General features: G+C 41.8%; 1 protein-coding gene across 2 annotated transcripts in view; it reads left to right on the plus strand.

The window, feature by feature from the left end:
- Positions 1–191: 191 nt before the first annotated feature.
- slc16a4 (solute carrier family 16 member 4) overlaps positions 192–12940 on the plus strand; it is a 32248-nt gene continuing 19499 nt past the window's right edge. Inside the window, exons 1-3 of one of the 2 annotated variants that reach the window (XM_010902411.3) lie at positions 192–276; positions 507–1082; positions 4673–4814. In XM_010902411.3, coding sequence (XP_010900713.1) covers positions 4792–4814 — 23 coding nt within the window. In that variant the 5' untranslated portion in view covers positions 192–276; positions 507–1082; positions 4673–4791. Of the gene's footprint in view, positions 277–506; positions 1083–4382; positions 4467–4672; positions 4815–12940 lie in introns of those variants that run through there. The other variant, XM_010902412.3, reaches the window with a different exon arrangement.

Genomic DNA, 12940 nt, shown 5'->3' on the forward strand with positions numbered 1-12940 from the left:
AGTGGACTTGGCCAGCTCTAATAAAAGTAATCCCTTCATAAAATTATGAACATGATGACTGTGTGTGAAGTATTTAACTGGTCTAGGCTCACTGTCCACCTCCCCTCATCTCCCTCACCCAGAATTTCTCTCACACCCCTCTCTCACTCGTTTAATTTCATGTGATTTACTTGATGAATATTCTGAGTTTACGCACAACTCATTGTCCAAGCAGGACCCCGTGTTTCCTGTACTGCCAGTTCAATGCATAGGTCGCTTCCGGCGCTGAGGTGCAAAGTGCGTAAATGGGAAATTGATTAGTCTTCTGACCTCCGTGTCAAGGGTCAATTGTTTGTGTTCTAATACCATTTCTCTTAGCAAATTCTCGGCAAATAATAGGCCTAGGTGTGGCGCTGGTTCTTTTGTCAAAACCTAGAAAAGTTATATTTTTATTTAGAATTATATAATCTCTATCGTATTTACCCAATTAGGAGTTGACGTAACATTGTTCAAATCTTTCGCTATAGTTCCTCTGCAGTGGACCGGGTGTCCCGTTATCTGTGGAGAACGCTGCAGTCAGCGGTACGGACTGCAGGGCTGGCTGACAACCTGCGGAAGGACTGGCACGGTTCATGCACTTCTCACGTAACACCCCGAAGAATCTACACTTACCGGTCAAGCTAGTGTTTTATCATGATGACTTGACAGCAGAGGAACATACGCTGTTTTCCGACATTTGGGAGGTTTTCGGAGCCAGCGCTACGAGTCTGTCACGTGTTAGTCCGTGTGGAGGGCGGCTTGGGTTCACGCGACCCTTCTCACTCCATCGCCAATTTTCGGTTGACCGTGACGATGGTGGTGTGAGTCGCAACTTTGAGGAGGGGATTCATAAGCGGAACTAAAATAATTATGGCGCCATCACACTCAGGGATAGGTGTACTGTTCTGTCGAGTTATATCCCGAAGAAACGTATCCAAGTAACGTTTTATCAAGTGCTCTATTAAATAATGGACCCCGCACCTAGACTGTAGGAATCTCATCTCTGTCTCCTTGAGCGCTGTTGCTGAAGTTCCTACATTGCCAAAATAAAATGGAAAATTAAGGTACGTAAAGTATAAAGTATATATTAAATACATGATTTCAAAAATATGTCGTTACTTTTCTAGAAGTGCTTTGAATGCTTTATTTTTTATATGACTTTGAGAATATGCTTTTATTTTTTGAATGAGTCACAAATATGAAGTATTTCTATTACTTTCAAGCTTTTGGGTTTTCTTACTTCACCCCTTGGGTGTAGCCAACTATTCATGATGGCTCCTACACCTGCCGCATAATTTGATTTGTTGGAATTTTAGTCATGTGAAACTAGGGAGTATAGCCCCGCAACTTTTACATTTGACCAATTCTGTGAACACAGACGTCCTTCTAAAACTAATTAGCGCTGATTTGTGATTAACCATGTTCTATAAAATACTGGAAAACATAATTAATATGGTTTTACTTAATTACTTACTAGAGCAATCAAGGATCTGTCATGAGCATTCAGCATGGGAAATGCGTTTTGCAAATTGAATGAACTTGTGTTAAAATTCATGTCCATCTGTTGTTAATATATTTAGCCATGTAAAAGTCACCCCAGCACCCTATTTCAGTAAGTTTTCTTCAACTGGTCACCTGCCGTTTTTGAAAGAATATTTCGAATATTTAAACAGTTTGAAATACCTGTGGTGTGAGTTCACATTATTGTGGTGTAAGGGCGTCCCATTCTCCTTTTCAGGGATAATAAACTAAGCCAAAAGCTTTTCAACTGACCACCAAGCTGGCTGCTACTTAGCATGATAATCTCACCATTCCTCATGACTAATGTATTTTGCTTTTCTCATTAACACCAAAAGAGCTCAATCAAGAAGGTGAGAGTAGCTATTAGTGTTTTAGACATACCATATTCTGGCAATATGGGGTCTATGAAAGACAACGAGGAAAACAGTGTATTTTTATATATTGCCATAAGCTAGGAGCCCATCCCTAATTGCTTCAGGGGTGCTGGACAATGGTGACCTTGGCGTTGACTCAACACCCACTTAACCAGGGTAGTTGAGACACAAATGAACACATCTGTAACAATGAATCACCCGGACAATTACAAAGGACACCTACAGTCACATGATCATCCATCTACAATCTGAACAGTCACTCATGAGAACACAGAACGAGAGTGACAACCGATTCTAGCCAATTGAAACAAACCATACAGTGAATCTGCCTCCCCAAACAAGCTGCCACACACCTTAATTGTGACTGATTTGGTTGTTGTCTGAGAGAGCATGAGGTCACTTTTAAGAAAGGTCTGGTCACTTTTAAAGAACTGAGATTAGCCGTTTGAGAGTGATCATGTGACTTTTGTTTCAGTGCACCAGGCTGAAATCAAAATTGATTGTCTAGGTGGAATACATATTTTAATCTTTAAACTTTAATTTCACATGGGAACAATGAGTTAAAAAAGTTGTGTTATTTTAGTTAATATTTTCTATTGCCTGATGACCAGTACCCCCCTATCCAACCCATGATCTTGATATATAATTCCATGATAGCCCATACCTACATGTGCTATTGATTTTAATTCTCCACAGGAACCTGTAGGCATCTTAACCCACTGGATGCAACACTGATTCAGCATTTACATACATTCAATTTAAATATCATTGAATTTTGGTTGATTAAAAAAATATCCCTGTACTCAGTGCCTTGCAAAAGTATTCAGACCCCTGAACAAATCTTTGTTACTGAACCTCAAACGTTACTTTTTAGGGATATTTTCGTTTTTAGCACGTTAAACCTCCTTTTTACAGATGAATTTGGCTGTCTACAAATTGTTCGAAATTTATCACAAATACAAATGAGAAAATAATTTATTCAAACTCGGCTTACTGGGATATCCTAACACTTGGATATTATTTTGTACCCTTCTCCTAATCTTTGCATTTGTATTTCTTTATTCTACTTTAGTAGAATGCTCTTTGGTCTTAATTTTCCTTCAGATTCACAGCCTGAGAAATGATCCTTCAACATTAGGGTGTTTATAAATGGTTCATAGATGGATACCAATTATACATGCAGCTTTGTCATTGTTGGGGGAATGTTTTTCAATTGGGAGCTTCCACAGTACATGGATTGAATACTCATGAAAGCAGCCTACTGTATGTCATTGTTGTAACTGTTGTTAAAAATGTGTCCCAACCTAAAATCAATGTCACATGTTTCAATGTCTCAAAATGAAATATTTAACAAAATGACATGTCAAAGAACCTTTTGAAATTCTGTAATATGAGAGAGAGAATCTCTTAACCCAACACTAATGCCTGACACTAACCTCACTTGTATGTGTTTACCATAAACCTAACCCCTAAGTTGGAAACATCCATTTGCATTATGGGAATCTTCTCATGTGGGGCCGATTGTCATGTTTTATTGTCTTCATGGAGATTTCTCATTCCCACGTGCAGTAAAATCACACAGAAACCAACGCATCGACACCCTTGGTGGATTCTGTAGGTTAAACCTAGGCAAACCTACCAGGCAGCCTGGGAACACACAATTGCTGATTGCCATGAGCTCCCCCTGACTGGTTTAACCTCCTTCACTGGTTTATTAGCCCGGAGATTGCATCGTGTGTCAGATGATGAGACATATGTTATGCAATCTAAAGGGGGCATTTTGCTTACCTCAGTCCCTGCTTGCAGGATGTAAATCTGACATTCTGACTGACAGAAAGTCTGAAGCTGCTTTGCTCTTAAGGCTAAATGTAGAATAGAAACACATTTCCGTTGAGCTGGCACAGCTGTGTTTGTTAAAGTTGTGCTTTCGTAATGATTTGGAACAGAACGCTGCAATATATGATCCAGAATTCTCAGAGATAGTGGTCAGGTTAGTCACTTGCTTTTCCCCCAATTTGTCTGTCTGTCTGTCAGTCAGATAAGTTTCTTAGAGATGCTATCGTGTTTCATGATCTGAAGATTATATTATTTTCTTTGCATCTATGACAAGTGGTCTATATGGGAACCCTTGAAGAAAGTCGCCTCCCATCTAGTCGCTGCCAGTGCCGTGCACAGACCTTTCCAGGGGCATGTCCGGAAACTGAAAAAACGGGCAGAGTGAGTTGTATAACAGACGGTCTCCGCATGCCTGTTGGAGAGTTTGGCGCCCGTTCGCGGAGAGGGGGGCGGGCACTGGTCAACGGGAAAAGGCACTATATAGAAAAGGGGCGTGTGCTCTGCACAGGTTGAGTCTCACCTGCAAACGTGCCTGAGTGTAGTTCAGCCAGGGAACCTGTGGGGGCATTGGCTCAGCGACGCATCACCTGAGGTCGGGGGCGCTACCGCCACTGTCTCAATAGTTCATCTATTATGGCGGTCCTTTTAAGTTGTTAACATGACTCATTCTGTATGCTACTCTACTGGTTTACCCAGCCACCACCCCAGCTTCTGTCGGTTGGTTCAGTTTCCTTCTGTGGGGGGTATTGGTACTGCGCACCTTGCTCATTGCCATGGGTGTGTCCGTTACATTATTACAGTGTCAATGTTGTTACTAGTAGTGTTGTAAACACGATCATGCAATGGTGGAGAGTTACCCCACACGGTCTGTTCAATTCTGGGGTTATTTGGGCATTATTTCTGACCAGTGTTTCTCTTTGTAGGTGAAGGGCTGGCTTTGAGACAGCTGTGGAATTATCTCGATATCCACAGAGGAGGGTATGACGCCGAAATAGAGAACAGTCCTCTGTGAATTATTTCCTCTGCTTCAGCACCGGTCGTCATGCTGCCTAAAGAGCACAACAGGTAACTGTCAGAACACCTGCTCAGTTAACACAAACAGTACTTTATCTGTGGAGATCTTATAATGACTGTGTGTATGTATGTATGTAAGTAGATGTATGTGTGTATGTATGTAGATGTCTGTGTGTGTATGTGTGTATGTATGTAGATGTCTGTGTACCAACAATTGTAAATGTACAGCACGCATTGAAATATATCATACAGAAAGCACATTTGCACTTTTGATAACACTTTATTTTTGAGAGTCCCAAATGTGTGTGTAGATGATCTACAGATTATCTACTGACTATCAGTAACATTTTACTATCAATAATCAACTAAGCCTAACCTTTACCATAACTTTAACCATTACCCTAAAGCTTCGAAACCTAACCTTAACCCTAACTTTAGCAAGCAGTTGCTTATCTACAGATAGGTTCCATAATAGTTTTACTATGTACCGAAAATCTACCAACAGAAATTGGGACTCTCAAAATAAAGTGGTACCACATTTTTTTGTAATTTAGCTGAGACACTTAATCTGAGCATTTTATTAAGATAAATATGTGACTGTAGTAATAAACAGTATTAGTCAATTACAATTTCCCACAAAACAATGTATAAAATCTCAGTGTGCTAGTTGAAAAGAACAAGGTTGTTGATGCTATCTTACATTTGTTTAACCTCGGTTTTGACTCACTTAGATTAAAAATCTATTTTCCAAGAGTGACCTGGCCAATAGCAGCACACAGAAGTTATAAACACAGTTCCTAATTATACATAAATTGTTGAAGGTAGTGTGCAAGTTATGAATCAAAACATTTACAATTTCCATCATAGATTTTATAATAGATTTAAAATCATTCAATGTCACTTGATTGATTTTTACAGTTTTTTATTTTTTTATTCCAGTCAGAAGGAGCACAGTGCTGGAAGTTTCTTTCCCCCCTGTTCAGTATGGGACTCAATCACAGCATAATTTGATCACAATCAAATTATTCACAGTAATCTGCTGGACAGTATAAGAACCTTAGGTAAAATGGGAGCTGCTTTAGTGTGGCCAAATACATTTAAATGTACCAATTTACGTACATTGGTACATTGTAGAGCTGCTGAAAACCAGGCCAGTCTGTTATAAAGGTTACATTGATGTGGGAGGTTTACATCTGGGAACTAAACTCATCGCCTCGTACAGCACAGCGACTATTCCTGGTAGGTTTAGGGTTCTGTTTTAGACTTTTTGAAAACCTAAACTTTTCAGCGTTTTAAAACTTAACTTCAGCTGACAGAACGGAGCATTACCAATATTAACAGTAAATTAAAGCCTTGATGAATGTAGCTGCACAACAGAAAATCAGCATTTAAAATAAAACTGGCATTTGGCACATTTCCCAACACTATGGATTCAGAAAGCGAACGGGTCTTAAAAATGAACTGTTGCTCATCTTTATCGGACCCGTGACGGGAGGTCACAGATGTGGACGAGTGAAGAATGAAGCAGACACCATAATAAACTCACTTTCCCCTCTACAGTTTTTGGAGAGTTTTGTCTAAACTGCCCCCCCCCCGTCCCTTTCTTCTGCCCTTTCTCTACACCTCTTCTCTTTTTTCTCTTCCTTTTCTCTGAACTTCTCCAAATCTCTCTCTCTCAAACTGTCTATTGTTATGTTGGTCTGAATTATAATCTATGGATTGGATTGATAGACAATCTGAGACACCCGTTTTCTCTCCCACTCTCTCCCTCTGCCTCCCTCAACCCAAACCCTTCCTCTCTTTCCCCTTTTCTCTCCATCCCCTTCTTTCTCTTTTTCTCTCTCCTTTCCCCTTATCACTGATCCTTCCTCTCCACCCCAGTCTGTCTGTTCCTCTGGTCTGAATCAAAATGTGTTGAGTGGATAGACAGCCAATTTGAGACCTGAAATCGCTATAGTTCGGCAGCCTTCCAGGCCATGGTTTTCCGGTGTCATACATGCTTCCCTGACCCGGGTCATCGCTCAATAAATGCCATGGCTGGCATGTGTTCTAACTGCCTTCTTATCCACTGACTTCTTATAAGGTTTCTAGTAGCACCGTCACTTTGGATGGGCGCCACACTCTTCAAGGGCTCTCACACATTGAAGAGTGTGGATTTAATGTTTGTGTGTAGCAGAAGACTTGAAAGGGTCCTAACAATGAACTGTCGATACTGTATTGCCACTCAATGTCTCTCCTGTGATTCATCTAGAGTTGTGATCGCAGAGCTTATGCAGTCCTTATAGTTAACTTAGAATCTGTAGTAGTGCAGTGTTGTACAGTGACAATGTTATATTTCCCAACGCATCCTTTAGATCGCGGCGCTGTAATATTACCCGACCAGCTGAACAGGACTCCAGTAATACTAGCCAGGACAAGTCTAAAATACAAATTCCTGAAGTACTTTTACTTCAAATGTCACTTTGACCGATAGGAAGTAGTCATTCTAAAGTCACCCCAGCTCTCTCATGGGCCTTGTGCCGGTGGGTAAGATACTGTCTAGGTGGTACTGGGTAGTTGTGGATGTCTAATGATGTTTTTGAAGTCCCGGGCCCGCACTGGTGGTCAATGATCGTTCCAGAGTAACGACAAACCTGTTTTTATTTATTTATCAGGGAAACGAGGTCCCTGACTCAAAGGTCCAAACAGGTCCATGAAAAGAGGAGTTTCTTGTTTACCTGCAAACACCCATGCAGGTAACGCTAACATTGAGGAAGACACATTTAGCCTTCATCCTACGCCACAACATTAGTTTTAGGACACAAGGAAATGTGGTGATTTAAGCAATTTTGAGCGTGGCATGGTTGTTGGTGCCAGACGTGCTTTATAAATAAATTTGATTGATTGATTGATACTTCCAGCAGGATAATGCACCATGTCACAAAGCTCGAATCATTTCAAATTGGTTTCTTGAACATGACAATGAGTTCACTGTACTGAAATGGCCCCCACAGCCACCAGATCTCAACCCAATAGAGTATCATTGGGATGTGGTGGAACGGGAGCTTCGTGCCCTGGATGTGCATCCCACAAATCTCCATCAACTGCAAGATGCTATCCTATCAGTATGGGCCAACATTTCTAAAGAATGCTTTCAGCACCTTGTTGAATCAATGCCACGTAGAATTAAGGCAATTCTGAAGGCGAAAGGGGGTCAAACATGGTATTAGTATGGTGTTCCTAATAATCCTTTAGGTGAGTGTATATTTACAATTTACAAGTATTTGATTTTGTATATTATTATATTATTTCCTGTTTATTTATGTGTTTTGAAATATGGCCACTCACTTCCAGCAACCAACTGAAAGTATAGTATGTGCAAAAAAAGCTAACTATTTGAAGTTATTATTTTACCTACCTGCATTAAATGCATGACTTATTGCTGTCAGTGTACTTATAGGAAAGGTTTGCTATTTTTTAATCTGTGGCCTATTTTCCGATTATGTAGCATAATCCTGGACTTTGTTTTTGGAATTATTACTGTGTTGAGTATTTTTTAATTATTTTTTAAAGGAAGCCTCTCTCTGGACTACAGTGGAAGTGAACAAGGCAACCGATATAGCGTTTGGAAATATTTGATACATTTGTTTTTCCAAAATGGGAAGGCCAGGGTATATGGATATAGGGCTCTGTGTCCTGGTGTGTGTACTGGCATGTTTGCTGGTATGTGTGTGTCTTGGGGTGTGTGTGTCCAGGTGTGTGTGTGTACTAGTTTGTTTCCTGGTTTGTGTGTTTGTCCAAGTGTGTGTGTGTGTGTGTGTGTACTGGCATGTTTCCTGGTATGTGTGTGTGTGTTAATGTGGGTGTCCTGGGGTGTGTGTGTGTGTGTCTTGCTTTGTGTTTGTGTCCTAGTGTGTGTGTGTGTGTGTGTGTGTGTCCTGGTGTGTGTTTGTGTCCTAGTGTGTGTGGGTGTGTGTCGTAATATGTGTTTGTGTCCTAGTGTGTGTGTGTGTGTGTGTGTGTGTCCTGGTGTGTGTTTGTGTCCTAGTGTGTGTGGGTGTGTGTCGTAATATGTGTTTGTGTCCTAGTGTGTGTGTGTGTGTGTGTGTGTGTCCTGGTGTGTGTTTGTGTCCTAGTGTGTGTGGGTGTGTGTCGTAATATGTGTTTGTGTCCTACTGTGTGTGTGTGTCCTGGTGTGTGTTTGTGTCCTAGTGGGTGTGTGTGTGTGTGTGTCTTGATGTGTGTTTCCTGATGTGTGTGTATGTGTGTCCCAGTATGTGTTCACGTGTGTGTTAGTGTGTTTCTATGAGGATTGCAATATTTTTTAGCACTAATTCACTCCAGCATGCTGATCTGATCTATGAGATCATGTCAGGGTCATGTCAGGGTCGTGTCTAGGTATTTTGCATGCCAGTGGCAGGTTAGGGGATGAGCCTCCCTAAAGCCTGATTGGCTACCGGTAGAGGTAAACCAGCCCAGGCCAGTCCTGGTGTCAGTTAATCAGTCTCAACACACAACCTGACTGAGGGAAAATCAGTGATGACATTCATCTATGGGTGCGTCCCACTAACACCCTGTCCCCTTCTAAGTGCCCTACTTCAGACCAGGGTCCATGAAGCGCTGGTCACACGAAGGGCACTATGTGGATTATCGGGTTTGATTGATTCAAGTAAACTGAACTCAACTGAGCTTTTCTGTCCTACCAGTGATGGATTACAGCAACCTGGTGTGGAGGGGGGGGGGAGGGGGGTCCTTGGTGGTGTTGGCTGACAAGTTATCTTTTTTTTTTTTGTTTAGAATAGTTTTTGGGGACAGTCAATGAACAATTTCGGAATTTGTTCATTCTTATGATGTGGATTATCACAGATTGGCATTTCTGTTGTGGATTATAAATTCTCAGGGGTAAATTCAGTCTGGCAATTTTGTCAGCCAGTAGCCCCAAGGAACCCCTTCCCCACCTGGCTGGTGTGATCCATCACAGGTGAGTTCAGTTCAATGGGTGTGGCTTTAATCAATCACACACAGAAATAACACATTTGCAAATCTTTTTAAACTTCAACCATAGGTTCACGAACACGTTAGCATTCCCTGCGTGCCAGCTGGACGATGTAATGTACATTAGTTACATATCTGTACATTGCAGTGGATCATCTCTATAGTACTTCAGACTCTACATGGATGGGGGGGAAGGAGTCCCTGAACATCACACAAACAACGCATCCTTTAGATCGCGGCGCAGTAATATTACCCCAACCAGCTGAACAGGACTCCAGTAATACTAGCCAGGACAAGTCTAAAATACAAATTCCTGAAGTACTTTTACTTCAAATGTCACTTTGTACGATAGGAAGTAGTCATTCTAAAGTCACCCCAGCTCTCTCATGGGCCTTGTGCCGGTGGGTAAGAAACTGTCCAGGTGGTCAATTGCGATGGTTGATGATCATTCCAGAGTAACGACAACCCTTTTTTTATTTATAAAAACACGTTTTTTTCCCCCCTTTTTTGCACCACAAGAATTGCCCCCAATTTTTCTCATCCCCTAGCCCAGAGGTGTCAAACCGGTTCCACGGAGGGCCGAGTGTCTGCAGGTTTTTGCTCTCTCCTTGTACTTGATTGGTTAATTAGGTCACTGATTGGTTAGTTTCTACCCCCACCTGGTTGTGTAGGTATGAACTAGGAACCAATTTATAGGAAAAAACAAAAACCTGCAGACACTCGGCCCTTTGTGGAACCGGTTTGACACCTGTGCCCTAGCCTAAACGTAACATAGCCCAAATCATTAACCCTAAACCTAACCCCTAAAGCCTAAACCTTAAAGTAACCCTAATTCTAACACTATAACAAACTTAAACGTAGGGGGAAAGGTTTTTCCCTAAACCTAACCCCTAAAGCCTAAACCTAACCCCTAAGCCTGGATGATGTATTTTTAGGGACAGACGTTTCAGGGATTGGGTGCACTTAGGCATAGATCACACTGTGTTAGTTTTCAGTTTCAGCGTTTCGAACTGTAGCATGTTCAAGCATGTTATTGTATGATCTACTGCAGTGTTTTTCAACGCTGCTCCTGGAGGCACACCGCTCTGCATGTTTTGGGTCTCTCGTTGCCCTAACTCACCTGAGGTAGCCCATCCAGGATGTGATGATGAGCTGATAAATTGAATCAGGTGTGATAGAGCAGGGAGAGATCTAAAACATGCAGGGCGTGGTGCCTCCAGGAGCAGGTTTGAAAAACACTTGAAGAGCGATGATTTACCAGGGGACTGTTGGAAATAGCTCACTGATGGTCTTGATCTTATTAATCCAGTAAAACATAATGCGTTGATCTTAAGGTGGTTGGCTGAGACAACCTCTTGTTATGCAGACAATAATACAGCAGAGGAGTAAGAAAAGTGGCGAAAGATGGAGAGACGGGTTTTCAACACGTACATAACATTTGCAGAGCCTCTTATTCAGAGCAGCTCACAGCTGATGCTACTGCAGTACATGTCACTGTAGCTGAGACCGCTGCGCCACCTCAAGTCGCACTTGCCGGCAAATTTTTTACAAAATATTCAGAAATCTCCACTCATTTTTTACTGAAGATGTGTTCACATCCAGTTTATTTGTTGCAGATAAGCGACGGGTCGTGATGACCTAACGCACACAAAAATAGCTTTTGCTGTTCAATGCGCACGTACCAGAAAACTTTGGTAACCAGTTTGTGTGTTAGTCAAACGCATACAGTAGGTGTTACGCCCCAGCTCAGCACTACAACATTGGAGGACTACTGATCATGTCAGCCAGCTACATCCTTTGATTGGAGGACTACTGATCATGTCAGATAGATACATCACATGACTGGAGGACTACTGATCATGTCAGATAGACACATCACATGACTGGAGGAATACTGATCATGTCAGATAGATACATCACATGACTGGAGGACTACTGATCATGTCAGATAGATACATCACATGACTGGAGGACTACTGATCATGTCAGATAGATACATCACATGACTGGAGGACTACTGATCATGTCAGATAGATACATCACATGACTGGAGGACTACTGATCATGTCAGATAGATACATCACATGACTGGAGGACTACTGATCATGTCAGATAGATACATCACATGACTGGAGGACTACTGATCATGTCAGATAGATACATCACATGACTGGAGGACTACTGATCATGTCAGATAGATACATCACATGACTGGAGGACTACTGATCATGTCAGATAGATACATCACATGACTGGAGGAATACTGATCATGTCAGATAGATACATCACATGACTGGAGGACTACTGATCATGTCAGATAGATACATCACATGACTGGAGGACTACTGATCATGTCAGATAGATACATCACATGACTGGAGGACTACTGATCATGTCAGATAGATACATCACATGACTGGAGGACTACTGATCATGTCAGATAGATACATCACATGAGTGGAGGACTACTGATCATGTCAGATAGATGCATCACATGACTGGAGGACTACTGATCATGTCAGATAGATACATCACATGACTGGAGGACTACTGATCATGTCAGATAGATGCATCACATGACTGGAGGACTACTGATCATGTCAGATAGATACATCACATGACTGGAAGACAACTGATCAAAGTCATGTAAAACAATGTAATGTATGCAACTGGTTTGGCCCAGAAACCAGTACCGTCCAAGTTGTCTGCCTCCTCAACCATCCAACTCCAGGGTCCCTTGATTAAGCCTTATCATCCAACCTGATGGATGATGAGGCAGACTTGGTGTAGGTGAGGACATTGAAGGGACGCACAGAGACCGACACAGAAGCACACACATTCTGTCACACGCATAAACAATCTGGACAAATTGTCATTAGTTGTGGAGCTTGTGTTTAAAATGTGTGTGACTGTTCTGGTCCATCGGTGAATTTGTGCCTTACTTCTCCTGATTTGTGTTTCATCCGGACACCGAGGGGAGAGTTGCTCCTGATTCGGCAGGAGGTAATGAGGAGCACAGTGCTTTACTTAAGAGACCCTAGATGGAGAGTGTTCAAATATTAATGTGGGCTGAGAGATGCAGGGAAAGTTTGTTTTCCACAGCCTTCATCACCCAGAGTGAAATCTTCAGCCGTCTAGAGCTTTGAGCGACGGTGAATGTATTTGCCCACAGTCTGTCTGACCAGTCAGTCAGCTACAGTCAG

The sequence above is a fragment of the Esox lucius genome, chromosome 12 (genome assembly GCF_011004845.1).
Source record: "Esox lucius isolate fEsoLuc1 chromosome 12, fEsoLuc1.pri, whole genome shotgun sequence".
NCBI lineage: Eukaryota > Metazoa > Chordata > Actinopteri > Esociformes > Esocidae > Esox > Esox lucius.